Source organism: Schistocerca cancellata, chromosome 4 (assembly GCF_023864275.1).
Source record: "Schistocerca cancellata isolate TAMUIC-IGC-003103 chromosome 4, iqSchCanc2.1, whole genome shotgun sequence".
NCBI lineage: Eukaryota > Metazoa > Arthropoda > Insecta > Orthoptera > Acrididae > Schistocerca > Schistocerca cancellata.
In genome coordinates, this window is record NC_064629.1 from 485,214,746 (window position 1) to 485,242,726 (window position 27,981).

The 27,981-nt window shown below is 40.1% G+C and overlaps 1 protein-coding gene across 1 annotated transcript in view; it reads left to right on the forward strand.

The window, feature by feature from the left end:
• LOC126183219 (single-stranded DNA-binding protein 3-like) overlaps positions 1-27,981 on the forward strand; it is a 346,891-nt gene that overhangs the window by 253,241 nt on the left and 65,669 nt on the right. Inside the window, 3 exon segments of the mRNA XM_049925001.1 lie at positions 1,430-1,516; positions 2,957-3,018; positions 3,020-3,053. Coding sequence (XP_049780958.1) covers positions 1,430-1,516; positions 2,957-3,018; positions 3,020-3,053 — 183 coding nt within the window.

Genomic DNA, 27,981 nt, shown 5'->3' on the forward strand with positions numbered 1-27,981 from the left:
GTGTACACAAAACGCAAATGAATTTGTATAAATAAAAATGTAAATATTCGTTTGTTCTGAATCGTGTATCTCGGAAAGTTCTTGACCGATTGCCTTGAAATGATCGATTGCTTTTAAATTTTGACACAACTTTGCATTCTAATGTATACCAAACATCTCAAAATTTGCCTTTCCGATTTACTTAAATTTCTTATACGTTACTGTAAAAAAACGTTTATACCCCCCCCCCCCTCCCACACACACCACACACATTATGTAATAGCGAAACGTTGTTAGCAAACAGAAAAGTTGTTTTTATGGTTTACTGATTTATGATTAGAGTACTACTACTACTACTACTACTACTACTACATAATTTGCAGTAACTATAAACAAGGCTCAGCGTCTGTGAGAGGAGGACTAAAAATGGCTCTGAGCACTATGGGACTTGACATCTGAGGTTATCAGTCCCCTAGAACTTAGAACTACTGAAACCTTACTAACCTAAGGACATCACACACATCCATGCCCAAGGCAGGATTCGAACCTGCTACCGTAGCTGCCTGAGAGGAGGGGGGAAGAGGAGATAGAGAGACACAGAGGCGGGAGGGGGAGGAGGAGGAGGAGGAGGAGGAGGAGAAGAGAGAGTGAGAGAGAGCGGGGGGGGGAGGGGGGAGGAGAATAGGACGTATATTCAATTCCCATACGTATTAGAAACGTTTGCTTTTTCTTTTGTTTCTTTTCCGTTTAACCAACTGAGTCACAGCAAAGTGTGGCTAGGTACAGCTAGTAGATTAGTAATTAAATAAATAAAATCACATGCGTCCATGGTTGTCGGGGTTGAAGCGGGGATCTTCCGTAAAACATCTTTCCATTCTACACATCTGTGGCGATCAACACGTGCCTGTTATATAAATGAAGCATTACTGTAATTTCTGAACAATGGGAAGCTTAGCCCGTGGCAGACGCTGTTGCATCATCTATGCAGACAAGTGCACAGCTGTTTGCCCTCAAACGCAGAGCTAACAATTCATACGGAACTATAGGACCGTCACTTGCTGTGGTCCCATTGGGTGGTCCCTTTCAGGCAAGAGAAAGTGCTGTTTGAGCTACGTTTACGTCATGTGCTACCAGTGTTAATCACTCACCGAGGGTACATTGTTATACTACACTCCCGGCTCTGAATCCATTCAGGCTACCCCTTGGGTGCTGACTCTTCCGTAAATGTTAGTGTAGGACATGTATTCTTGAGTGAATTGCAGTATTAGTGTGAGAAAGATGATTATTTTATTTAAAACAGACAGACAGGGAGAGAGAGAGAGAGAGAGAGAGAGAGAGAGAGAGAGAGAGAGAGAGAGAGAGAGAAACAAGCGTCTTGCCTTGAATAGGTGTTTCAATAAATTTGTGTGCACTTTAAGTTGTTATCCTGTGTGGTTTCGTTTTGTTGCAGAACGCGGGCCCCGCGCCGAGTCCGCTGGGGCAGATGCCTCCCAACGACGGGATGCCTGGTGGGCCGATGCCGCCCGGCTTCTTCCCAGTAAGTACTCGGCGAGCGTGCCTCCGTCGCTGTTTGTCGTTGCCTGTGATGCTTGCACGATTGTTCTCCCTTTGTTTGGATGTGACCAGCCCGTCCACACCACCTACTCCTGCATCTGCACACTACCCCTGTCTGTCGCTACAGCCAGCCATACTTACCCACAACCCTTCAGCTGTCGTCTCTCTTGCAGGTTTGGACTCTCACAGGTAACTATTTACATGTTCCAGACTTGCATGTGTGTGCTGCCTGTGTGTGCACGCGTGTCGATGTTACCCTAACGGCTGCGTTCGTTGTGTGATACATTGGTCTAATCAGACTGGAACGGAAGCGCGCCGGGTGAAGAACGACATCGCGTCTGAATGGTAGTGGATAAGAAACATCGAAAGATGCAGAAACATCGACTGATGCCGAACATTGGCACGATCTCTCTAAAACTGGTATGTGACTATCTTCCGGAAGTAAGATATTGTGGCGAAAGCTGGATAATATAAGCTGTAAAATAAAAACAAAAGGAAGTTGGAAGACCAGTATTTTTTTAGCGCTTATCACACAGATGAAGCTTCGTGGAGGATATCAAATGGAAAACTAGTCATCACTTTGACAAGAGCGTCATGGACCTCGTAATGATAGGTGCACACGTTATCTACAAAGGCGTTGTAACAGTTTCGTGGGAATACCAATAATGGAGTAAATGTTGTAAAATATGGCAGTCGGCAAGCGTCGGACTACAGAGACAAGACAGACGTTCGGCAAGATCTATGTTGCTGCGTTGAAACATCCATCTAGCATGACTGAGGCATGTAACTGGTAACTTAAGTAAGCCAACATACATGTTGAACATCCTGTAATGAAGAAGACCATTGATACGTTGCTTGAAAAACCTCACATGTAACTGGGCCAGCTCCGTAGTACGGCAGTGCTGAGTGGATAGTTGAGTGTCATAAAAATGTTTGTCCTACGACATGTTAAATTGCTTGGTAAATTTGTAATACTGTAACAAAGCTTAATATTCGCGAAAACACTTGAAGATCTTGAACTTCGATCTGCAAAACATTGCCGCGTTCGGTGTACTGTGACTTCACTACATGGAAACGAGAACATATGAGGGACGAGTCCGTAAAACATTTGAAACGCCAGCTGTGTGGAGCAGGAACAACAGCAGCAACAGCAGCAGTAGCTCGAAAACGAATACCAACATACACTAACGAAGTTCGTAATAACTGCGAAAGGCCAAATGTATGGAGCACTGGTGGCCCGAAACAGTGCGTGAGCACATGTTGCCCAGTCCGTTAACCTGCGAAAGGCCAAATTTGTGGAGCAGCGATAGCTCGAAACTGTGCGCGTATGGCTAGCTTAATTTCGCTCCTCCTGTAGGCTTGATCCTTCCTACGCCTATCGGTGGAGTGTGCGTTTGTGTTGACTGTTGACGCTTTGTTCCAGAACTCGACCATGAGGCCATCACCGCCGACGCATCCGTCTTCACAGCCGTCCCCTCACCCCAGCCCCACCCCCGCATAGTCAAATGATGTCCGGCCAGGTGAGTGTACGTCCCCGCTTCGCATGCTGCACCCCACCTAATGCCTTTCCCGCCTGCCGCATGCTGGCTGGTGTGGTCTCTTGGGTTTGTTCTGGGTATTGCCTTCTGCCTTCAATGTTGCCTGCATGATTTGTGTGCTATTTATACACCACTCTGCCCCTCCTAACACTACGACGACGTCGGCAGATGGCAGCAAGTGATTCATCCGAGAAGTAATTTGAGCGTTGCCCGCTAGGTGGCAGCGTTGCGGGGCGGCGGCGTGCGGGATTTCAAGACGACATTGGCAGACGGCGTGGACGCTTCGACTGCACGACAGCACCCGCCTGCACTAACTGGTTTCTTTTTCTGTTTGATTTTCTTTTTATCTTCACAGCACTGTTAATACCACGGAGTGCAGTCACGTCGACATCATAAAGACTTCAGAAGTTTTTTTTTTCCTTTTAAGACGCTTATGTGTGTACTGCACATAAGAAAGTTTGCTTCAAGCAATTACATGAGTTCACGTATGCTATATGCGAACGAAGTAGTATGTTGGAGCTTCTGTTTCATTTTGTATTAACAACATGAAGAGGTTGTTTTGTGAGTTGCAGCTAATAATGCTATAGTTTAATCGGTGGTGATCAGTTCAAATCAGTTCAAAATTTATTGAGATATAATAACGTAAATTTGGCAGCAACTTTGAGGAAATAATTACATACACATATACAGAGACAGAGGAGAGAGGGGGGGGGGGGGAGAGAGAGAGAGAGAGAGAGAGAGAGAGAGAGAGAGAGAGAGAGACTATTGATATTGTCTTTATCTTAATTCTAATATCTCCAAAGGCAAAGGTTCTAAGTCGCTAGCGTTCTTATCCCATTTCGTCACCCCCTCTTCTTCTGTTATTGAAAGTTACCGGCACAGACTGTGCTACTTACCGGCATAGACTGTGCTACTGTTGGAGATGGCGAAAAATAGCGGCAGTAAATAACGGATTATTGAGCATTCGTTGTTATCGTATTAACCGGTTACCAGTACTGGCAGTTACCGAAATGACAGCCAACACTGTGCGCCTTCGATTCACCCTGCTTGCAATTACTGTCATTACCATTAAAAATTTCAAATGGCTCTGAGCACTATGGGACTTAACATCTGAGGTCATCAGTCCCAGAACTGCTTAAACTAACTACCCTAAGGACATCACACACATCCATGCCCCGAGGCGGGATTCGAACCTGCGACCGTAGCAGTCTCGCGGTTCCGGACTGAAGCGTCTAGAATCGCACGGCCATCGCGGCCGGCCCATACCATTAAAAAGACTGCATTCTAATTTCACTTCGTCTGTCTGAATCACGTTCATTTACATGGAGACAACTGTGAGCCATTCATTCGTGGGTCGTTAATTCTTATCAACTTGGAATTTCCCGTTAACTTTGAGAGACTAAGGTATCGAGTTTCTCCATTTATACAGCTACGTTGTTGCTTTTATTTTTAAATATTTCTCTGGGTCTCAGTTTTTCATGATTAGTGACAGGTTTACTAATGATTTTGTGGCAGAATACTGCGCTACATCAGAGACGCTGTAGTTATCTTGTATAGTATTCCTGTATGTAACTAACAACGTGCCAGTGTCCCTTCAGAAGCCTTCTGTACGATGTTGGCCTTTGAATTTTGCGTAATAATATTATGCCTCGCTTTCCTAATACGTAATAAGTTTTACATGGGATCCAAGAGACTGTCTGCCGAGACAAGATGTGACAAGAATACGTTATTATGACTACTTAAATATTCACACTGTATCTACCATTTTTTCATTGCCTTCCCAATGTGTAATACTTTATTAGTAGTAACAACATCGTATAGGCCCCGGGAGCACTGTTTTGTATGACTCTAGAAGGAAAGTGGTGTGGGGGGGGGGGGGGGGGGGGGGAGGAGAGCTAGCGAAGTTGGCACTGAAGTTACGCACGTAAGAAGAAGACTATAGTTTGCTGGGTTGTCATACAAGATTCTCATTCTTACTTGCAACAGATTGTTGCGTTAGAAACATTTCGTTGGCGGAGAACTCCAGACCTGTACTAGTCAGTGCACGACAGTAACGATTCAGCAATCAACAATGTGACACGGAGTCGTTTTAACATGTACGTATATTAACACTTTAGCAGCTTGGCAGTATTGGGAGGGATAGCATATAATGAAATTTTACTTACTGTGCGTATACAGTACAATAAGGAGACTACATGATAAAGTTGTAAGAGATGTGGTGGTATACGGGATAAGAAATTCAGTGCACAGAGCTATCATTCCTGGCAGCAACGACGTCTCCAACCAAGTTCGGAATACTGTAACTGAATATGCTGGGCACATTCGGGTACGTCATTCCACGCTGCTCAAGCTCTGTGCTAGAGTTAATCAATCACAGTGGCTGGAAATGATGGCGTGCCAGTCTCTCTGCAATCCCTGGCCAGATGTTTTCAGTGGGTGAGAGATACGGAGAATGTGCCGTCAATGGCAGCACTCGAACAGCCTCTTTATTGAGTTAGGTCAGATGCGATTTATGTCATTTGTTGAAAGATAACTGCACCTCCAACACACGTCAGAGAGGTGATAGTGTTGTGTACCCAGTGGCATCCCAGACCCCCACAGCAGGTGCGGGGACAGTATGACGATGAGGATTGCAATTGGCAATGTTCTTTCTCTTCTGAGACTTTCTAGATGGATGCATCCATCGTGATGCTGTATACAGAACTGGGACTCGTTTAAAAGGTAATGGGGTGCAATTCCTGTGTGGAATTCGTCATTGGACTCACTACTCTCTGCGTGACACTCGTCTGTTGCATCATGGGAAGCCACAACAATGGTCACTGTGATGGACAGTCCTTGGTTCTCATCGCATTGTATGTGTCGACAGTTTCTTTGCTGCATAAAAGCATACCTTGACTCAAGGTATGTGACATGATTATACTACCCTGCACGGGCAGAGGAACGATGTAGGCCTGATTTCTGGTTAATTGGATCATTTGTGGGTGTAAGTGCTGGTTCGAGAACATTTTCCACACACATTTTTCCACTTATCATTCACCCCCCCCCCCCCACCCCCCCCCCCGCAACCTCGTTTCCTCCTGCAGTTTCATTCGTGTCACTATTCCCTGCGAATGATGATAGGGACTGTATATGAATCTTGCACCCTGGGCAGCCCTGGTGTCCAAGGGGCCACTACTAATAAGTACCATACAGAAATCTTACAGCTGGGTTGCCTTTGGCACCCCTCTCAGCTGGCGCTTCAAGCTGCGGCTTTGTGTCTCTTGGGCCTTAGACCTGCCTTGTACGGTGTTAACTTTGGCCCTCCTGAACCCAGGAATTCCACGTACGAAGGATCGCCGGATGATCAGGCCCAACATGGCAGCAATATTGTGGGATGATAAACCGAAGTCTTGGCAGGCTACTTCACACCCTCTGTCCATCTCCTCCACCCCCTCTGTCCATCTCCTCCACCCCCTCTGTCCATCTCCTCCACCCCCTCTGTCCATCTCCTCCACCCCCTCTGTCCATCTCCTCCACCCCCTCTGTCCATCTCCTCCACCCCCTCTGTCCATCTCCTCCACCCCCTCTGTCCATCTCCTCCACCCCCTCTGTCCATCTCCTCCACCCCCTCTGTCCATCTCCTCCACCCCCTCTGTCCATCTCCTCCACCCCCTCTGTCCATCTCCTCCACCCCCTCTGTCCATCTCCTCCACCCCCTCTGTCCATCTCCTCCACCCCCTCTGTCCATCTCCTCCACCCCCTCTGTCCATCTCCTCCACCCCCTCTGTCCATCTCCTCCACCCCCTCTGTCCATCTCCTCCACCCCCTCTGTCCATCTCCTCCACCCCCTCTGTCCATCTCCTCCACCCCTCTCCCAGCCCACCTCCTCCAACCACCCCCTCACTATCTATCCTCCTTCCCCCTCTCTCTGTCCATCTCCTCCCCCCTCTCTCTGTCCATCTCCTCCTTCCTCCTCTCTCTGTCCATTTCCTACTCACCCCTTTCTCCGTCCGTCTCCTATACATCCCTCTCCATGTCCATTACCAACTCCCCCAATTGGTGTCTGTCTCTTCCAGACCCCTTCTCTCTCCATGTTATCAGGCTCGCCACAATGGGAGGCTAGTGTTTCTTACCACTACAGTGTTTCTTTACAGATCATAATTAATGTGTGTACCAAATTTGGTTGATATCATTCCAGGGGTTTAGGATGAGCTTTCTACTGTGACTTTGCTCACATAAGCACATGTCAAATATATTATTACCAAAGTAAGCTGGTCCTGGCAGATATTACCAAACTGTCAGTTTAATAAGTCATGGTTGCAAAATACTAACACAAATTCTTTACAGAAAAATGAAAAAATTGCTAGAAGCTGACCTCGGGGAAGATCAGTTTGGATTCTGCGGAAACGTAGGAATACACGAGGCAGTACTGACACTTTGACTCTCTAGAAAACTTTTGACAATGTTGACTGGAATACTCTTTTTGAAATTCTGTAGGTAGCAGGAGTAAAATACAGGGAGTCAAAGACTGTTTACAACTTGTACAGAAACCAGATGGTAGTTATGAGAGGTGAGGGCCGGTATGGATTCATTGGGGGCCAGTTTAAGTGAGCTAGTGATCTATTAGTTCGAATACTTTACAGCAGCCAGTTGGTAGTCTCAGTTTGTTGTCTGCGTATGTGCTGTCCACCTGTGTGGACTGAACTAGTATTGTCTTAGGCTACAGTGAGAACTCTGCAGAGCAGATTTTGGTGTTGGTTTATTCTCCTTGTTCATATTCTGAATTCATTCCAACCTCAGTGGTACCACTGTCCGGTAATTTATGTTTTGTGTGTGTATGTGGGGGGGGGGGGGGGGTGGTGTCTGTTTCTACTTTCCCAGTTATTCTGGACTGCTTTGTTTGTGTTTTTGATGTCTTTTTAAGTTGTTTACATAGTACTATGCGGATAGGGATTGTGCTTGTTGTGAATGGTCACAAGGGGAATTGGCTGCTGTCTGTAAACAGCCAGAAGCTGCATTGGCCATGGTTGATGGGATTCTGGCTACTGCTCAAAACTGTGGTGAGATTGGGGTGTCAGTGACAAGGCCTATGACAACTTTGTTGCCATTGGAATCCCTTGGTGACGTGGCTGTCATCGTGTCTTCAGATATGCAACATCGTCTTCACTCCAGAGTGTTTGGTTGACAGTGGGGGGTTCACGTGTCACTGGACGGAAGGTGAAAGAGGGAACAGGCCACACAGTTAGCTCCTTACTCCTAAGTAACAGGTACGCGGTGCTACCCAGTTTTAGTAATGTTTCTGAGCTGGCACAGGGTGCCTCTTTTGTTGGGCCAGCTGCTGATTTCCCTGTCAAGTCTGGACAAGTGCAGAGGGCTATGCTAATCACTGGGAGCTCCATTGTTAAGTGGGTAATGGAACCCCTTAGGGAAACACAGCAGTGAAGAGTGCCAGCATGCAACTGTTAAGTTTGCCGGGAGGCAGATGGAGGGGTCTCATTTGAGACAAGGATGAGTCTCTGCTGGCAGCTATCGAATACACTGGGTGCAACTAGCTGCAAATAATGGCACATATCATAGTGAATGATGTCTGCCACTTGTGTTATAAGGTAATCTTAGTTTCCTTTCAGTGGGTGGCCGATATGGTGGAAGCAACTAGCATCACATGCAGGGTGCAGGCTAAGCTCATTATTTGTAGCATCATACCCAGGGTCGTGTGGTTTTGAACAGTGTGGAAGCTCTAAACCAGAGACTCAGATGATTCTGTGATGGTATTGGATGCAAATTTCTTTACCTCCTCTATTGGGTGCAGAATTGTAAGATTCCCCTTAAGAGAAGGGGAAGAACAACATGTGGGAAGTGGCTGCTAGGGTAGTGGAGTACATGTGGTGTGCACATGTTTTCTTTAGAACCCCGTTGGGAGCAGATATGAAATGCCTGCCAAATTTGTAGATACCTGAGGCACAGTGTTATCAGAGAATGCTTGGCCTTACAGATGAGGTATAGGAAAGGTTATTACAATACTAGTAAAATGCAGGAGCAGCCAAGGAAAGGTCCCATCATTAGTATTGCTTATTGAAGGTGGTAGTACTCGGATACAATTAAGAACAGAAAGTTGGTCAAAGCTGGAAGTGAATAGCAATGAAACTCTTTAAGTTCAGACTGGAATATCTATCGTCAGTGTAGGTTAGTCACCAATGGTGGCAGCATGTCGATTGCAGTAAAATACTCAATAATATCTAGAGTCGGTATTGCGGATTCAGAATGTGAATTAATCTGAATGAAGTGAAGCATCGAAGGTCAGTCAAAAATCGTTGTCAAATGATTTTATAGACAATCTTAGTCAGAAGCTGAGTCAAAAGCTGTAGTGGTACACCACTTCAGAGAGAACTTGTAGAATACTGTTAATAACTTTCATGATCATGCCATTGTAGTTGGCGGTGACTTCAACTTGCCGGATTTAGACTGAGAGTTGTACTACCAAAACTCGTACCAGAGATGGGATTCATGTGACATTATTCTGAATGTCTTGTCCGAAAATTACTTGGAACAGAGAATTGGAGAACCAACTCTTGAAGGTAATGACTTAGACCACCCAGCAATAAATAGACCTGAACTTATTGAATCAGTTAACACAGAGAAAAAGGTATCAGTGATTATAAGGCTTGATAGTAACTATGTCTACAGGCTGGACAAGGAATGTTAAGAAGATATTGTTGCTTAGCAAGAGTGACAGGATACAAACTGCAGAGTGTACGAGTAGTAAGCATCAAATATTCAGTGCTGAGGGTAAAGTTGAGCACAAATGGAAAAGAATTCAAAAGCTTCATTTAACATGAGTTATAAAAGAATGTTGTGAGCGAGGTCTTAAGAAACGAGAAAGACTCGCAGGGCTTAGTAGCTGTATTAGAAAACTGCTGCATAAAGAGTTTCATCACAGATTCAGGAGAAGTCAAAACCTAGCTGACAAACAAAAGCTGAACGAAGAGAAAATGAGTGTAAGGAGAGCGATTAGAGAAGCATTCAATGACTTTGAAAGTAAAATTTTGCCAATAGATGGTCCGAAATCATCTATTCCATTACTTAGTGACCATAATGGTGCCAAAACAGAAGACTAGATAAAAGGTCAAAGTGCTGAATTTGGTCTTATGAATCTGTGTCATTGTGGAAGATCATAGTATTATAGTACAGCCCCTCCTTTCAATCATCATACGAATGTCAAAATGGCAGATATTGAGATAACCGGTCATGTATAGAAAAGCATTTACAGGCGTTTTGTGGTGGAGAGGCATCAGACCCAGCTGAGATACCTATAAGATTCTACAAATATTCTGTGAAAGAATTTGTCCCCTTCTATCAACAGTTTGTCATAGTTCACTTGAGCAACAAAGGGTACCTAGTGACCGGAAAACATTGCAGGTCATTTCCTTTTTCAAGAGGGGTCATAGGACACATACATATGATTGTAGGCATATGTCATTGACATCAGTCTGTTGCAGGATTATGGAACATTTTTTGCTGCTCAAGAATGAAGACATTTTTGGAGGACAAAAATCTCCTCTATGAAAGGCAACATTGATTCCAAACACAGAGATGTCTTCCGCCATGAGATCCATTGCACTGTAGACAATGTTATTCACGTTGATGCTGTGTTCTAGACTTTGGGAAGGCATTTGAAACCATCCTACACTGCCGTTTAGTGAGAAAAATACGACCTTTCAGAGTAACAGACCAGATTTGCGACTGATGAAAGACTTCCTTGCAGATAGAAATCAACACATTGCTCTTTACAGAACAAAATCATCAGATGTAAAAGATAATTTCCGGAGAACTCCAAGGGAGTGTGATAGGGCTATTAACTTTTACAATGTTATATAAATGATCAGAAAGCATCAGAAGCTCTTAACAGATTATGAGGTTGTCTATGAGAAAGTAACAATGACAGAAGACAGTATCACTTTACACAATGACCTACAGACGATTGATGAATGATGCAGGCTCTGGCATTGACCATGAACATCAGTAAATGTAACATATTGCACATACAGAGGAAAAGAAATCCACTACACTACTGATGGAAAATTGCTAGAAACAGTATCTACCATAAAGTATCTAGAAATAACTATCCAGAGTGATCTTCAGTGGAAAATAGTAGCAAAAGGAAGAATTTTAAGGAAATGAAACCCATCCTCAAAAGAAGTGGCTTACAGGGTGCTTGTTCTACAGATTCTGGAGAATTGTTGATTAATCTCTACCCGTACCAGACAGGACTGGAGGGAGGGAGGGAGGGAGGGAGGGAGGGAGGGGGGGGGGAGAGAGAGAGAGAGAGAGAGAGAGAGAGAGAGAGAGAGAGAGAGATACCCAATGAAGAGTCACAGGATAGTTTGGTTGGCACGAGAACGGGGGAACGGGGGCAGAGACACTCAACAAACTCCAGTGGCTGATGCTACAAGAGTGTCATTGTTTATCACTGTTATTGACATTTTTTAGGAGCCCTTTCCTGGAAGAGTTGGACAACATGTTACTTCCTCCCGCAAATATCTCATTACATGAGGATGACAAGAAAAACTGAGAAATTAGTTAATGCAGAGGCTTACCAACAATCATTCTTCAAGTGCCATTCACGAATGATTCGTGTCACCATTTGGGACGCCAAGCTAAGAGGGATGCCAGGGGTGCCCAAGTACAAGATTTGTGTATTGTGTGTATCACAGTCAGTAGTGAAAACTTATATGGGTGAAAGTGTATGAGGGAGAAAGAGAGTGGGAGGGGTAGCACCAAATGTTAAGTCACTGGTGTGGTAAAAGTGTTCTCAAACCAGTCCTGTAATCATTGGTGTTCTGTCTCACCCAGGATTTAACACGTCTGCAGTATGATCATCTATTGCATTACTTACTGCAGCGTAAATTAACCTTAAAATTGTATATACAAGTAGTGGTCTGCTTGTTAGTATTAATATATCAGCATCATGTTTGCTGTCATTATATTTGTAGAATTAGTACAAAATAATGATGCATTTTCATTGGATCTTTAATGTGTCGGCCACACTAGTGGGCACGAGAGTGGTGGCTGCAGGAGCAAGTGTAGAAAGCAATCCATCCACTTTTACTGCACAGTTCCCTCATGTGATTGAAGATGTTTTTTCGTTGCATGTATGTGGTCACAAAAGTTGCCAAATATGGCACACAAACTTTGAAACCATAAATAAAATATGGCACTTCTCGGTCTGTTTTTCAACAGTCTTCACAGTACAGATAACTATCAATTATTAGTCCATCAAAAAATAACTTATTTTCCATTACTTGTATGGCAAAATAAGTGTGGTCCATCTGTAGCTACAATGGAAGACAGTAATCTGTATAAAGAAAGCAACTAATAGTTTCTCACTCTTACCTGTCCTTATGATCTGATGTAAACCTTCAGACTTCATGCTACTTTGTCTGCTTGCACATCAGTTTAACTCCCTATATATTAAAGTAGCTCCTCAGCTGGCTCCAGGAGGCTAGGAGGAATGTTTCTGTATTACTCCACAAAATGTGTTCAGTGTGGTAAACAAACTAGAGATAACACTTCCAACCTGTGGACCATGTATGCAATTTTTGCCTAAATGGTTATTGACATGTCAGTCATTAACCGATGAGCTGGAAAACCATGTTTTGGTGGGTATTAGCAAGAGTCTTCCACTTAAACATAGTATTTGGGCTGTGAGAAAACATTTGATTTGTGTATCTAGCAAATTGGATGCTAGATAATGAAATGCAGCTACTTTTAATTAATGAGTTAACAGATTAGTGTTCCATCAATGGTGCTGTTATTAGAGATGATATTTCCATTAACACGTTTTGAATAAACTAGGTAGCTCTAGACTCCACTGGAGATGAACCTAACACATTGGTCCTTTTATCACAATAGCAGGCCAAAATATCAAGGTGTATTCTGATTTGTTAAAAAAGTTGTATGGAGAAATTTTGTGTCATTGATTTTAATTGAAATCATGGAATAAAACATTGTACCAGTAGTTCAATAAATGAAGTCGGTTTAGTTAGAAAGATGTGTAATTTACTGAAAAGCCTTAATGTGCATTTTCAAATTAATGGCCGCACAATGGAAGCAAATTTTTAAAGTAAGCCATGACCCATTGATTATTTGTGATTAAAGTGTGGATTATAGGAAGTGAAATAAAAAATCTTGTAGCTGTATGACTTACTTCATAGCTTTTTAATTAATAAAATAAAAAATTTTGCAGCACCTGCATTTTTCACATTTTGCACATTGTTTTCAGTATCAAGTACTGCTCATATATCACCTATTGTTGCTAAGTTGAAAGGTAGAAACACTTGCATTTCTTCAATAAAATGCTTATACGATTTGAAATGAAAAATATTATAAGTTATATATGTAAGGTAATTAACTCGGGTTTGAAATTGAAGGATTGGACACTACAATTCACTGACTTTGGAAATCCAGAGATTATGAATTTGTTCACAACAAACGAAAATTATTTAATATATCCTTTATTACAACAACTAGTTCATCATTTGCATAATCTGAAGTTTAAAGAAAAAAATTACCATTATCGTATTTAGGAAGTTTTCATTGTCAGTGCGAGTATGTAAGAAAAATTACGTAATTGATTAAAGTTAAGAAATAAATAAAATGATTGATTCTTCAGGTTAAAAAATACATTGAATGGCATTTATTGTATTTACCATTTTAAAATAGCAGTATTATCAATGTGCTGAAAAGGTATTAAAGATTGAAAGAACAAATGAATGAATGCAGCTAATTTTTCGTGGGTGGGAGGGCCTGCTACAGCAGACAAATAGGATACTGATACTTTGTAGTAACATGCTCACCTTTCATAAATAGGAATCAATTTTTAAATGTCATGAGTCCATACTACATTATGACAGCTTTTTAGAACATATGCAATTAGATTACTATCAGATACACTGTTTACTATGTAAAGTGTGCTAATTGTGAGATAAATGTTTTGTCAATTTATGTTACAAAATATGAACTGGTTAAGTATTATCAAAACACAGCTCATGTAAAATACAAGCTTAATCTGAGTATTTTTCAAGCTGTAAATGAACAATACTAAACATTCTCCCTAAAAATTAATTATTGAACACTGCAAATCTAAATAATGATCATCCTTCACACTTCAGGAATGAATGCAATTATTAAGGGCCCACAATATAAACATTCATTTATTAGGCCCAGGTTTTTGAGTTTTGGGACCATTGTTTTCAAGAATGCTTCTTAAAATTTATTTATGAACGACTGAGCCGTATGTATTGGCAGTATTTAAGATGAAGAACCGAAATGTTTCTAGCTTTTAGTGGTGCAAATGCTGTGATGAACATTAGTCACCACTTAATACTAGTTGCCAGATGTGGCATCTAACCCAGATAACTAATTATTCATGCAGCTGATTACCATCAGTGTTATCCAAGTAAACCTGACAGACAAATTTGAAGCCTTAACTAGTCTCTCATCTTTCTGTATCTTCCAAACTTTAGAGGTTCTCCACATAAGCTACTGAAGTATAGCCTGCATAAGAAAGGGTTTAGCTCATTGTTTCACTTAAGCACTGTCAGAGGCACCATTGAAGTTAATGTGGCTATGAAACATATTACACTGAATGATGTGCTGAAGAGAATCAAGCTGTAGCTTAAGCTTACCTACCTCTGCTAAATCAGTGTGAATTGTATTTTTTGTGTTGTCCTCTATTTTAGAAGAGAGTTCCTCATAATTTCCATTTACCATTCTTGCCTTTAGAGAGGAAAAAAACAAAAGTCTGGCAACACCCGACTTTCATGTATTTCTGGGAAGAAACATTCTCATCTTCTTGTTACTGTTCCCAGTCCTTGAAACTGAGGAAAATTACAGCAACTGTTCGAAGTTTATTGAAGAACAGGGATCCCATGCTGAGCTATAGGAAAGGAACAACTACCCACCTATATGTAGAAATAGTTGAAGGAGGCTCCATGGCATACAGGCTGTATTGGAAATACTTTGACTAACTTTGGGGACAGAGTACTCACACTAAAAGAAAGAAAGAAAGAAAAACCCACATAAGCCTATGTCCAAGAAACCTTAATTTTTGAGATATTTATGAAGAAAATTGTACAAAGTTAAATCAATAACATATAGCAAATATTCAAAATGTCCACTGCTTGCTTGTACTTCTGCAGGCAATCATCAGATCATGGACTGTCACACCAGGTGAAACATAAGTGTCTGATCATGTTAAATTGTTTTGCAGGTTTCTGTGACAATGTTATGGAAATTTTTCTTAGGGATGTCTGATGCTTAAACTATTGTATTAGGTGACCCCAAAAATAATTGTTCATAGGATTGAGGTTGAGAGAACAGGCAGGCTATGAACATGATCCTTCCCTGTGTGGCTATCAATAAATGATGGTAGATGTCATTGAGTGCATCATGAACAATGTGACTGAAATGTGCTGTAGTCAGTCATACATAATCCAGAGGATTTTTTGTATTTTCTTCGGCAGATTCAATGGTAAGTCTGAGAGGCTGTTCTGAGAAAAGTCATTGTAGACACCTTCAGAATGTCCTTGGAGGAAATGTGGGTCTACTGGGTAGTGAACTACATTCTCTGTCCATAGAAAAATCTTAAAACTGGTAGTGATGTGTCGTTGCAGTTTGCATGTAGAAGATGTTTTCATCAACACATTGAAGATACAAGCTTCAAGCTTAGTAAGCAGAGACATATCTGTGACCTGAGGCCACAAGAAACAATCAATAGATGAGATCTCCCATTTCACTTAAAAGATTCACAAACATTTAGAAAACTTTTGCACACTTTCACATGCAATAACATGAGATAATTGTCAGGTGGGGCAGACAGATTCTGCCCGGGAGGGGGGGGGGGGGAGGGGGGGGGTGTAGAAGTGGTGGTGGTGACAGGAATGGCATCTGACCACCCTTCTACCTGTAACATTGCCAGATATTCAGATACAGGTTAAAATCCAGGAAAAAAATTCTGAAAATGGATTGAGAAACTAAATGATAGCCTATGGACCCAGAGCTCTGGGGTATGGTTGCTGAACAGTCCAAGGATTTTCATGTTACTTATAACACCTTTCACCTCTGACAATTTTAGTTACTCTGACAAATCTTGAGTTTCACCACAGTTTTGACTCCTCCTTAAATTGTAATCACATTGTAACTACCTAGATGAGTCAGTTCACAGGTGGAAGGAAGGCAAGGTAATACTACTTCCATGTCTTGTCAAGCACTGTGTTGTTTAAACCAACTGTTGGATTGACAACTTTACCTAAGAAACAGATCTCCAATAGACCTATATAGTTACAGCAAAGACCATAATCCCAGCCACCACCTCCCACTAATACACCAGTTTTCACTGGACACTGATCAAATTTTACACACCATTGTATACAAAACCAATGTATGTGAAAAGCATATACAATACACAAAACAGAACAAAATCAGATGATTGCCATGGCTCAGGGATCTAAATGGCTTATTGAAAACAAAATGGATGAATAACACCTACTACTGAAACATAAAAACCAAAACAATGCAGACATCATCTATAAATGTCATCATGCATCAAAAAATATACCGGTGGTTTGTACTGTATTGTATACTAGATCCAGAGATTTTTGTTTACCCACAAATACTGTGGAATGCATGTGTGTGTTGAAACAATATTTCAGAGAAGAGTTTAGCATTTCTGACTTCAAAGTTTTATTTAAACATTTTTCATTAATAATGAGAAAAATGATACAAATATGGGTATTTGCTTATGATTTCCTTTTTTTTATTGGGTTAGTGAAATATATCTGCCCTCAAACTTCGCAAAAGTGTTTCTTTTAATGCCCTCTATGTTCTGAATAATTTTATGGTATTAAAAATATCCTCTAAATAAATTGGAAAAATCAGGAGATTGCTTTTTTAGTGTATTTTTCAGCATGAGCAACCTGCTGAATGTGCAGTAGCCACATTTACCATCTGTATGACAAACAAAAGAAAAATACTCAAATGAAAGACAAAATTTTGCACATGCTTGTGATAGTTGCTAAAAGCATGGCTGTAGTTATGGTGACCTTTAAACCGGAAAAATGCTGTTACCTGATTTATAGGAATAGTCTTAGGATATGGAGCACCATTTGAAATCAGCAAATGGAATAAGCCTGTTATGGAGGTTGTTTATAACTTTCCTCATATTTAATTTATTTCAGAAAGGTACATTCTTCATTACTAACAACTGCTTACTGAATACACAACCAGTGATGACTAAGTTTTGTGGGTGTTTTATGTTTGGGAAATTGTGCCTGGATTTTAAACTGCAAATCATACATCAATGGACTATTGTTTTTCAGGAGACATTTGTTTTTCTGTTGCTACTGTGTGTTAGAAGCTGTAGTTTGGTATTGGTGGTGGAGGTTAATGATGGTTGAAGAGTAGTTTTGTGCATTGCTGAAGTAGCGCATTTGGTATATGTATAATTAGACATTGGTATGCTTAGTTTCATTTATTCATTGTAATAGTGAAGGCAGTCTTTATCTACTGCTGGGATCACTGCAAATGTCAGTATCAACTGTGAACTTGTTATTTATTGTCATTAACAGTGCTTTTTGTTTTTCAGTTTGAGTTTGGCTCAGTATTAATACAGCTGAATTTCATATGTAAGTTGCAACCATTAGGATCAATGCAAAATAGTGCAAATGAATTAAGGGCTATGATTACGGGGTGTTATGGGTATTTGCAGATGTGAATTAATAATACAGATGTACTATGTCTAGTCTGCCATTTACACTTTTCTACTGGATACAGTCATTTACAGTTTAAGCTATGTGTATGTTGTCTTTATTTGTATGTTATTCAAATTATTGATTGATAAGTGTACATTCAATGTTTTGTGCACCCCTTGATTTTTCTCGCAGGCATGCAACAGCAAATAAAGATTGACTATATGATGTGGAATCAAATAGCATGAACAGGACAGTTATGCCAATTCCAGCTCTGGCATACTGTACCTTGTATGGATTGGATATTTCTCAGTGATTTCACCAATGATTTATGTTCATAGGCATTTAGGTAAATAGGTGGTGTGGGACTCCCCTTTGTGCTGGATGGTAACCTCAAAGTACTCGTCGAGGCATATGTGTGTATATTGACTAAATTGTTTACATATTTGAAACACATATGTTGTACTGAAGCTACAAACACTTCATAATGACCCACAACATAGCCTACCAATTACATTCTGGTAACAAGTAATCCAAACATGCAGCAGTAGGAACCATGAATTAGTGTTTGTTTAATGTTGTCAGAATTGGAAGTCTCTGTGTAAAAATAGTGTGCACTAGGTATTTATAGTTTGATTCTGTTTCCAGTCAAGTGAATTTCCAATTTTTTTTTTTTAAATAGTGTAATACAAATGTGTTGTGCGACTTAAGTTTTAGGTATGTCAGTCTCCCATTTACTTGCTGTGAGACAACCCAAAGTGAGTAGTACTTCTTTTAACATTTTTTCATAATCGTCCCAGGATTTAAACTGTGGTACTGTAACATATTGTGATTGGATTAGGGAGTCTCATCACATGACTGTTTATTTGTTTAAATCTTATCTCAGGTGAGTAGAAATACTTGCCTCATTATTTTGTGCACCCAGATCCCTGATGCCGGAGTGGCTGAAGAGGCTAGAAACGTTCAGAGAATTGCTGTTTCCAATTTGAGAATAGGCTATGAATCCATACATACTATAAAAATGTATGTATATGTTTATGTTGTATATCTTTAATCTCCTAATTGACTGGGCCAATTTCAACTAAACTAGGTACTCATAGCACTTACTGACTTCAAAGAATTGCTGCTGGGATTGAAAAGCAGTGTAGCGCATGACGCATGAATGACCATACTTCAGTCACCCAGTATTTGAGAATGAGAGCACTTCCAAAGTTGCAACAAACTTTACACACAATTTCAAACCTTTAAAAACATTTTGTGCTGATAACCTCACTGTTGAGTTCCCATAAGCTCCAAAACATTTTCTCCCTGATGACCCCTACAGTATGATGAAAAGAAAAAAATTGTAGGTTACTACATTTTTACTGTTCATGCAGTAAAACTGCTGCGTGAAGCAAGACATTCTAGTTTATTACTAATTCACTGCTAACTATTCACAGACAGTATGCTCATACTCCACTGGATGTATCTGCAAAATTCTGTCATAGTATGACACATAATTCAGGAGATAAGATGTCATAAGCATTGAGCAGCATGGAAATGAAACTACAGAGAGAAATTCGCTAGAGATTCAGATTAAATATAAATACAAAAATGCACAAAATATTTTAAATACATGTGAAATGTATTTGACACGTATGTATGCGAGTGAAGCCATTGGTAAAAATCTCATTAAACCACTGGAATGATTTAAATCAAACTTGATTGGTACACATATTGGTTGAGATCTGGAAAGAAATGCTGTGGGAGTCAGAACCACCAGTCTCCTGTTGCAATGGTGGTGGTAAGGAGAGGAAATGGACAGACAGAGAGGGGGAAGGAGAAGATGGACACATATAAGTGCGAGGATGAGATGGACAGAGAAAGGGGGTGGGACAAGTCTGTCAGGGAGAGGGGGTGGGATGAGGATGAGATCTACACACACACACACACACACACACACACACACACACACACACACACACACACACAGAGAGAGAGAGAGAGAGAGAGAGAGAGAGAGAGAGAGAGAATGTGGGCAGAGAGAGGGGGCGGGGGGCAGAAGCAGGAGATGAAGTAACAGAAGATTTGGAATACACACATACCTGGGCAACACTGGGTACTCAGCTAGTGATACTATAATTAGAAATGTGAGAATATATGTTTGGTATTAAAATATTCATTGTCTTAAGACCAAATTACTCAGGAAGAAATGTGGAAAAGGCTGTTGCAGCCTATCGAACAGAACATTTAGTAAAGTCATTCTGATTCACTTTTGCTTGTAGCAAGTTCTGTTTCTAACACATCACATTATGCAACTCAGAATTTTTGGTGGGAGTTATGTCATTATAGTATCAAATCATTAACTCCTAAAACTTTCTTCAACAGTTTCAGGACAAAAGTTAAATTGTTTTTGTTGCTCTTATTGTATTGGTCGTCAGCCCAAAAGCTGATACGATACATTTCACCATTCCTCCCACTTGCCAGCCATATTTTTCATTTCAGCATAACTACTCCATCCCATATTTTTGATGACGTGTTTACATACTCATACCTAGGCCTGTGATTCTTTCCCGTGTGTGTGTGTGTGTGTGTGTGTGTGTGTGTGTGTGTGTGTGTGTGTGTGTGTGTGTGTGTGTGTCCTTCAATAATGCAGGTTTTAGTGAACACCAATTAGACAAAAATTACAGAAAATACTAGATCCTAACTCTTCTTGAGACAAGCAAAAACAAACTTGTAGAGGTGGACATTTCTTACCAATGGAGATTTACTGAATAATCCAAACATTTGTGCTGGAGAACACAGTATCTTCATCAGGCTGGGATGCATTCCAGTACAAACCACCCTCTTAGTGCACAGACATGCAGTCTGTGTAGTCATGGTAGACACAACGTGCAGATGAATGGAGAATGAAAACCACACTGCATTAGGAAAATAGACCTGACAATCTGCAAGCCAAAGTTCGATGGCCGAGAATAATAAAGTACAAATCAGTATCCAGAATATAGCCAAATATCAATAGGTCATGGTAAATAAGTCCACTGGAGAGGGTGTGGTACGCTTCAGCGTGCTGAGACAAGTGAGGCCAAGACAATCTGTGACAGTCTGTAAATCGGCATCTGTTCTCATTAGACTTGTAATTACGTAATTACATGAACTGATCTGTCGATACTCCAGTGGGATAACAGACCTTCTCTTCTACTATCCTGTCCATTTCAATTTCTGGCAATTACTTAGGTTGTAATATATGTCAAATCATTCTCTCTCTCTTTGATTAATTATGCCCTTTGTGAGGTATTTTTCCTCGTGGATTCATATAGGGTGTCTTCAGTCCTTACTTAATCAAACCATCTGATCTTAAACAGTCTCCTGTAGTGCAACATTTCAGACACCTCTGATCATTTCAGTTCTATCATCCTCATTACTCACATATGCTATGAATTTAGCTTTCAATTAGTCTTTTCTGGTCTCTAGATTTATGCTCCTGGATGTTAACAGATCTTCCTTTTTACAGAAAGTAATTTTGCCTAGTGCAGTCCTTGTCACTATCTTCTATTTTCTGATGTAATGCTCTCAGATTTACAAATCAAATATCAGTGGTGACAGTGAGTAACCCAGCTTTACACCTTTCCTGATTTTGGCATCCTGTATAATTCTGTCAGTGCTGACTCTGCATCATGCAAACAGGATGCATTACCCTTCTATCCCTGTATGCGATAACCACATTGCCTGAGAATAATCCATGTATTTTTCAATGTATTCTCTAAATGTTCAAATGCAATGTACATATTTTTTAAAATTTTTGCTGAGTCAATCCAACTGCAGTGCTAAAGTTACTTTTTACATTCTTTTCAAACTCTCATGTTACTTACTCATTTACATAAATTTTAGTCATAAGCCTGTATCATTCTTACTTTGCTCTTTCAGATCAGTCAACAAAGGAAAATTAGGGGGAAAAAATAGAAATCGCAAATTTTTGTACAGTCATTGGGGGATGGTAAATGAATAACATTCCAAAATTCCTGACTATGTGTATGTGTGTGCATGCAGATGGGAGGGGGGTGTTTAAAGGTCTGAATATCTTGAAAACTACAGCTTCTAGTCAAAATATTTCCCAGGCAAAATTAGACCACATTGAACTTCATAGAAAAAAAATGTCATATTTATTTTTTCTGTAGGACTAATATTTTCTGCATTTCAGGGGATGGAAAACTTGCAGCTAATTAAATAGTGTATAATGTTAAATAACATGGATTAAGAACAAATATTAAATGTTTGTACCACACCTGATTGCAGCAAAAGGGATAAATTGTGTTCTGGGAGCATAACAGGGTGGAAAGAAGGGAGTAGAGGGTAGAGGGTAGAAGCATGAGGGAAGGTATGTCACCAAATTGTGGTCATGCACTTCCTTCTTTTACAGGTCTACAAAATAAAGAATGAGCAGGCAATTTTCCATTCTCTGTATTGCACTACAGGGTATTTCAAAGGTACACCAATCCTTCTGTAGCTTGCCTTGTGAATCACAGGCGACACAATGTGCAGATATGCCCCCGAGTTTTTATTTTCCACAAAGTGTGTTAACACTGCGTGGAATACAGGTATGAATTACTGATAAAACTAACACATGAAACATGTATGGACAGAATCAACATAAATCTCTACACACTGTTTTACACTGCTACACTGGGAAACTGACTCTCATTCTTTATGCCAGTTGCCCCATTGTTCCAAGAAAGGCAACTTCTCCTACCATGAGTGTTGTTCACTTTTAGGTTCACAAACGAATGATATGTTCCCAGATTTTTCTGTCTGGTTCTTTCATGTGAATAGGCAAAATAATTTCACTGGGGTAGTGTTTATATGCTGGAGTTATTTTCAGTTTATTGAGTGAGTATTTACTTGCAGTTATTAAGTAAGCTGTTATGTAAAATACTCAGCAGCTGGTGCTGTCAACTGTTTACCACATTGAAGAGCCTGTCTGCAAGTGTAAAATGCTATCAATGTAGATCCACCATATAAACATGAGCTCAGTGAACTTCCCTCATCTACTCACATGAGAGAACTGGACAGGAAATGCTAGGGACATATCATCTGTCTGTAAACTGAAAAGCAAGCAACACTCATGGTGAGGGAATTTGCCTTTCACAGAAGAGCACAGCAACTGCCATACAGGATGACTAAGAATAAATTCCCCTGTAACGATGTACGAGTACAACAGTGGGCAGAGATTTATGTCGATTTTGTCCATGTGTGTTTCTTGTGTCAGTTTTATTAGTAATTCATATGTGTGTATCATGCAGTGTTAATTCACTTCATGGAAAATAAACACTTGTGGGCATATTTGCATCACGGATGAACCATAAGGGTGAGCTGCGGAAGGGTCAGTATGTCTTTGCGGAATATCTTCTAGTGCAGTAGAGATAATGGGGGATGGCCTGCTCACTCTTCATCGTGAAGACTATGAAGGAGGGAAGTGAGTGCCCACAATCTGGCAATATACCTGCCTTCAAGCTACTACACTCCACTGCCACCATTCCACACTGTTATTCTCCAGTTTATCCGTTAATACAGTTCTGCTGCACTTGGACGTGGTACAGACATTTAATATTCGTTCTTAACCCATGTTATTTAACAATATACATTGACATTGGACCTTTAAAACACTGTTCGCAATAATCTGGAATTTTTCCATATCCCACAATGCACCCCACTGGTCAGTATTTTTAGTATTCGACTTAGGATAAACAGATTTTGTGATTACATGAATTTTTCCCCCATAGACACTGTTTGGTCTTTTGGTCTTTGGCCTGATACCCATAAGAGTCAACTGATATTTCATCAATAGCTGGGTACTTATACTTTCAGAGATTATGCAAAGGTTTCTGAAATTCAAAAGCTGATACTAAATCTTTATCATGTTCATGCACTGTGTCTCCATTTTCAAGTGGCTAAATTTCTCATTGGCAATTGTAAAATTTCTCCAAGTATTGTTTACATGTTCCCACCACCGTGTGCTTCCAATTACCCTTTTCATTTCCAGTCATTGTACTTCATGTTCTGTGTTTCCTAAAGGACCTGTTTAATTAGTCATTGTGCAGCATCCATATTACTCTGTTTCATTAGTGTATCTATCTCATGACATCTTCTCACAATCTATAATTATTTAGCTTTTCTACATTTCTGCCTAATTTCATTTTCTGAGTTACATAATGTTGTTGTTCATTTTCTACATTTTTATATTTGTATAATTTCTCTATTAATTCCATTATCTCATCTGTTTCCCATGGATACTGCTTCACCCCCCCCCCCCCCCCCCCCCCAGGTTTTTCATATTTGATCTGATACATCTACTGCACTTCTTTTGATGTAATTCCATCAGTTTTCCAAGCCAGTAGCACTTTGAAGTATCATTATTTCTTTTGCCACATTCTCTTCCAAGGCAGGCAGTTTACAATTTCTTGAACTTTTGTAGATCAAACTTTTCAGCCTCTTTAACCTATACCACACCAATATCTTACTAACAGTGCTAGCACTGTATAACTCGTCATTCTTAACCTGAATACTGAATTTTTGTTTAAAAAAAATTGGCATTTTAATGTCATCTGATACCACGATATCTTCCATGTGTACTTAATTGTACCGAAAAGTGTAGTTGCAGGGACTAACTCATGCCCAGCAATGAACTGTATTAATCTTTCTCCTCTCTTGTTTTGTTGCTAAAACCAAAGTCTCACATTATTTTATATTCCTTTCATTCACTTAAAACTGCATTAAAGTACCCCATTGTGATTAAATTCTCATGCTCTTTGATATATTCTATGATATTCTATGAGGTCAACAATGTTATCACTTTCCTCTTTAGTTTCACTGTCAGGTGCATGCTTTGGTGTGTATACTTGCATGATTACAGTGTGTGCAGTGTCATTTTTACCATTAGGCAAGACCAGGTTGCCACCTAAGGTAGCAAAATTTTTGGGGTGCAAAGAGCAGAAAAAATTAATTAAAAAAAAACTGGGTAAATGAGGAGGGAAAATTAAAAAGAGGAAAAATTAAAACACCAAATTGTTTTAAAAAGCATATGGAACAGCTACTTAATAAGTCATGACTTATTTTGATGAAAGTTAATGTATTGCCTCTACCTGTTTCAAAACTAAAGGAGCTCCTACTGAGTAAAAAGCAGAAACAAACATGACCTTGATTCATCTCTGTCATGTGCTGGAACGGGGCATGTGCTCTTGGTTGCAGTCGTGTTGCGACTTGATACCAGTCCCTGTCAGTCCCTTGTTTTGTTTAGGTCTCTGCAGATCATTTCTCAAGTGATACTGTTGATGTTTTTAGTTCTACTGTTATTTCCTGTGGATAATCAATCATGTATTCACAAGCTAGGTTTTGTAGTTTTTTTGGCATATTTGAAAGGAGTAAAAGGTAAGTGCAGTTAATATACCCATAGATAAAAATGAGTTGATGTTTGTCTGTAAGTCTGTCTCTGAGTGTCTGAGACTAGACAAGGAAAAAATCTGAGGCTAAAAATTTACTCTACAGAAGAAGAAATGTTTCAAGTCCAGTAACTTTCTTGAAGAAACAGTTTAATGGAAAAAAAATTTAGTTAACAAAATGTTTAAAAAATTAGAGTTTAGTGATCACCATGAGTAATTTGAGTGACTAAAAGCAGTTGCCCATCTCTAATTTAGGGCCACTCACTCCAGGGAAGGGAAAGAGCCACTGCAAAAAATTCATTCACACCAGAAAATTGTTCCACACGTTTATTAGTCTGTTTTTGTGCAATTAAATAAAATAAGTAATTGAAGCCAAATTTGGTTGCACTGGTATATGCAGTTGAGTTCTAATTTAAAATTTTAAGCATATTCTTCCAATTTAAATTATTTTGGGGAATTTCAAAAATTAAGGACAAAAAATACGGAATTGATGGCATTTGTTGTCCTCAGTTAGTTTCAAAGGAATTGAGAACAAAGCATGAAAACTGAGGAATGTCCCCAGAAAATGAGGATGTCTGGTCACCTTAGTCTAATGATTTAAAATATTATAGATTTGCATTGTTGTGCCATTGGATGGTGGTGGTGGTGGTGTGGTGGTGGTGGTGGTGGTGGTGGTGGTGGTGGTGGTGGTGGTGGAGAAGGAGGGGTATCAGGGAGACAGATGGTTGTAAAAAAGTGGGGACATCATTTTTAACTTCTTGCCTAGGTTGGCAAAACATAGCAATATCACTCAGTGTGTATTTGATATCCACTGAATTATACTGTCAATGTTATTTCTGTTTTCTGCAGATAACCCTTTACTCGGTTTCCCAGCTATCTTAAAAACTTTGTTGCCATCACATCTTACTGAAACCTGAAATATTAGTATGCATTCTCTTCCATTTCTACCTCCACATTTTGTAATTTCCACACTGTGTCAGTATTTTAACAATACTTTGAGCCTCTGCAGTTGACATTTTCTTTTTGTCTAATACTTCCACCTGAACAATCCCTGTCCAGAAATTCAAATGTGGAACTATTTTATCTTCAGAATATTTCATCCAGGAGACAACCATAACAATTTCAGCAGGGAGCTGTGTGTACTAGGGAAGAATGATGTGGTTATTCTCTGTTACCATCCACATGACAGAACCGTAGCCGTTAAAGCTATACTGACCATGCCAACAGGTAGCATCACAGTTGCTATACTAATATCCTTGAGTTCCACTAGCTTGACATTTGAAGGGACTGCTGCCTGTCTCCAGGATGAAGGTTCTCTTGTGTACCAGCCCCAAGAAATAGAGCTGCTGCTTCCCCCCCCCCCCCCCTCCCCCCCTGTGAGTCATATTGGAGATGTGTGCTTCCATATGCCCCAATATGTTAGTCTTCACTGTAACCTTGGTAGGGGACCCTTAGTTGCTACTTCCAACTGGGCCTGATCGATACATCGATACTGATTTTTCAAACTGGTATTATTTCTGTCACTTCGTCTTAATACTGGATTGTGACAAGCATATCCTGTCCTCAAGTAAGAGATGAGTTTGGCTTATTTGGAAGAGCACAGACCATTTTGCCTAGCAGAAAAACTGATTGTAGTAGCAGGGTAAGCTGGTACATTGATTATGTTTGAGAGGGGAGCACTGTGAAATTAAATTTCCTGACCTCATACTTGCAAAATGAATCACAAGAGTATATTTGTTGTAATGTAATATTCTAGTAAATGATGGTAATTGTGACACTATCATGAACAAAAAAGGATGTTTACAGATTAAGAGAGAATTTTTCTCTTAGGTATCATGATGACTGCTCTGAGAAGCATATTATACTCATATTTCCACATTTGCTTCTCAGGTAATCCTTACCTTGGTAACATGGTGGAGGGAGAGAAGGGGAAGAAAGGTGTGAAGGAATAGCATGTTTCAATGAAAAAAAAGTGTATCTCGTATTAACAGTGGATTTCAAGCAATAAATTTTGTAGGAAACACACAGTTCCACAATAGTCAAACTTGACCAGCTAAAAATTACTGTGGTGTAATGCTGAAGCTATTCTGACTTACTCATATAAGCTGAAATATGTGACTATGACTACCAATTGCTTCAACCCCTCCTCTCCCCCACCACCATGAAAGTGCTCTGTTTCCTTTTATAGGGCTAGATAATGTAAACTGTTGCCTGCCCTCCGTGCCTACCTTCACTAGTTGTATGATTTCAAACTGTTGTTTTAGTCACATGGGACTTCACACTGTTCTGAAACACTAAATCTTCATTCACATGAAACACTTAACCCGCCATTTTCTTGTTGCGTGTTTCAGTGCATTGCTTCTCAGCTCGTACAATGTCGTGTTCGTAATGACAAATAATTAATTATAAAGCTGGCACATTATTATCTTTATTATCTTCCTCAGGTGAAATGTTCATTTCCCATGATGATTAATGTTGATGAGTGAACTGAAAGTGAGAAAAATGATTGTAAAATTTGTTTCTCATTATGTGTTTACTCTGTTAGAAATCGAATGTTCTTGTCCACAGAAACCAGAGCTAGACAAATTACAAGCAGCATGTTGTTTCTTATTCAGTAACCTTATACTGGTTCAATTTCTCCAACTTTGAGTTTGGCTAGGTCTTAGAAAGAGGAAATGTATGGAGCTACATAAAATAAATGTCATTCCTTATTGTGCCTGCCATTAGCCACTATTTACTTGTTAATGACAGGTTTTTAATGTTTTTAGTATT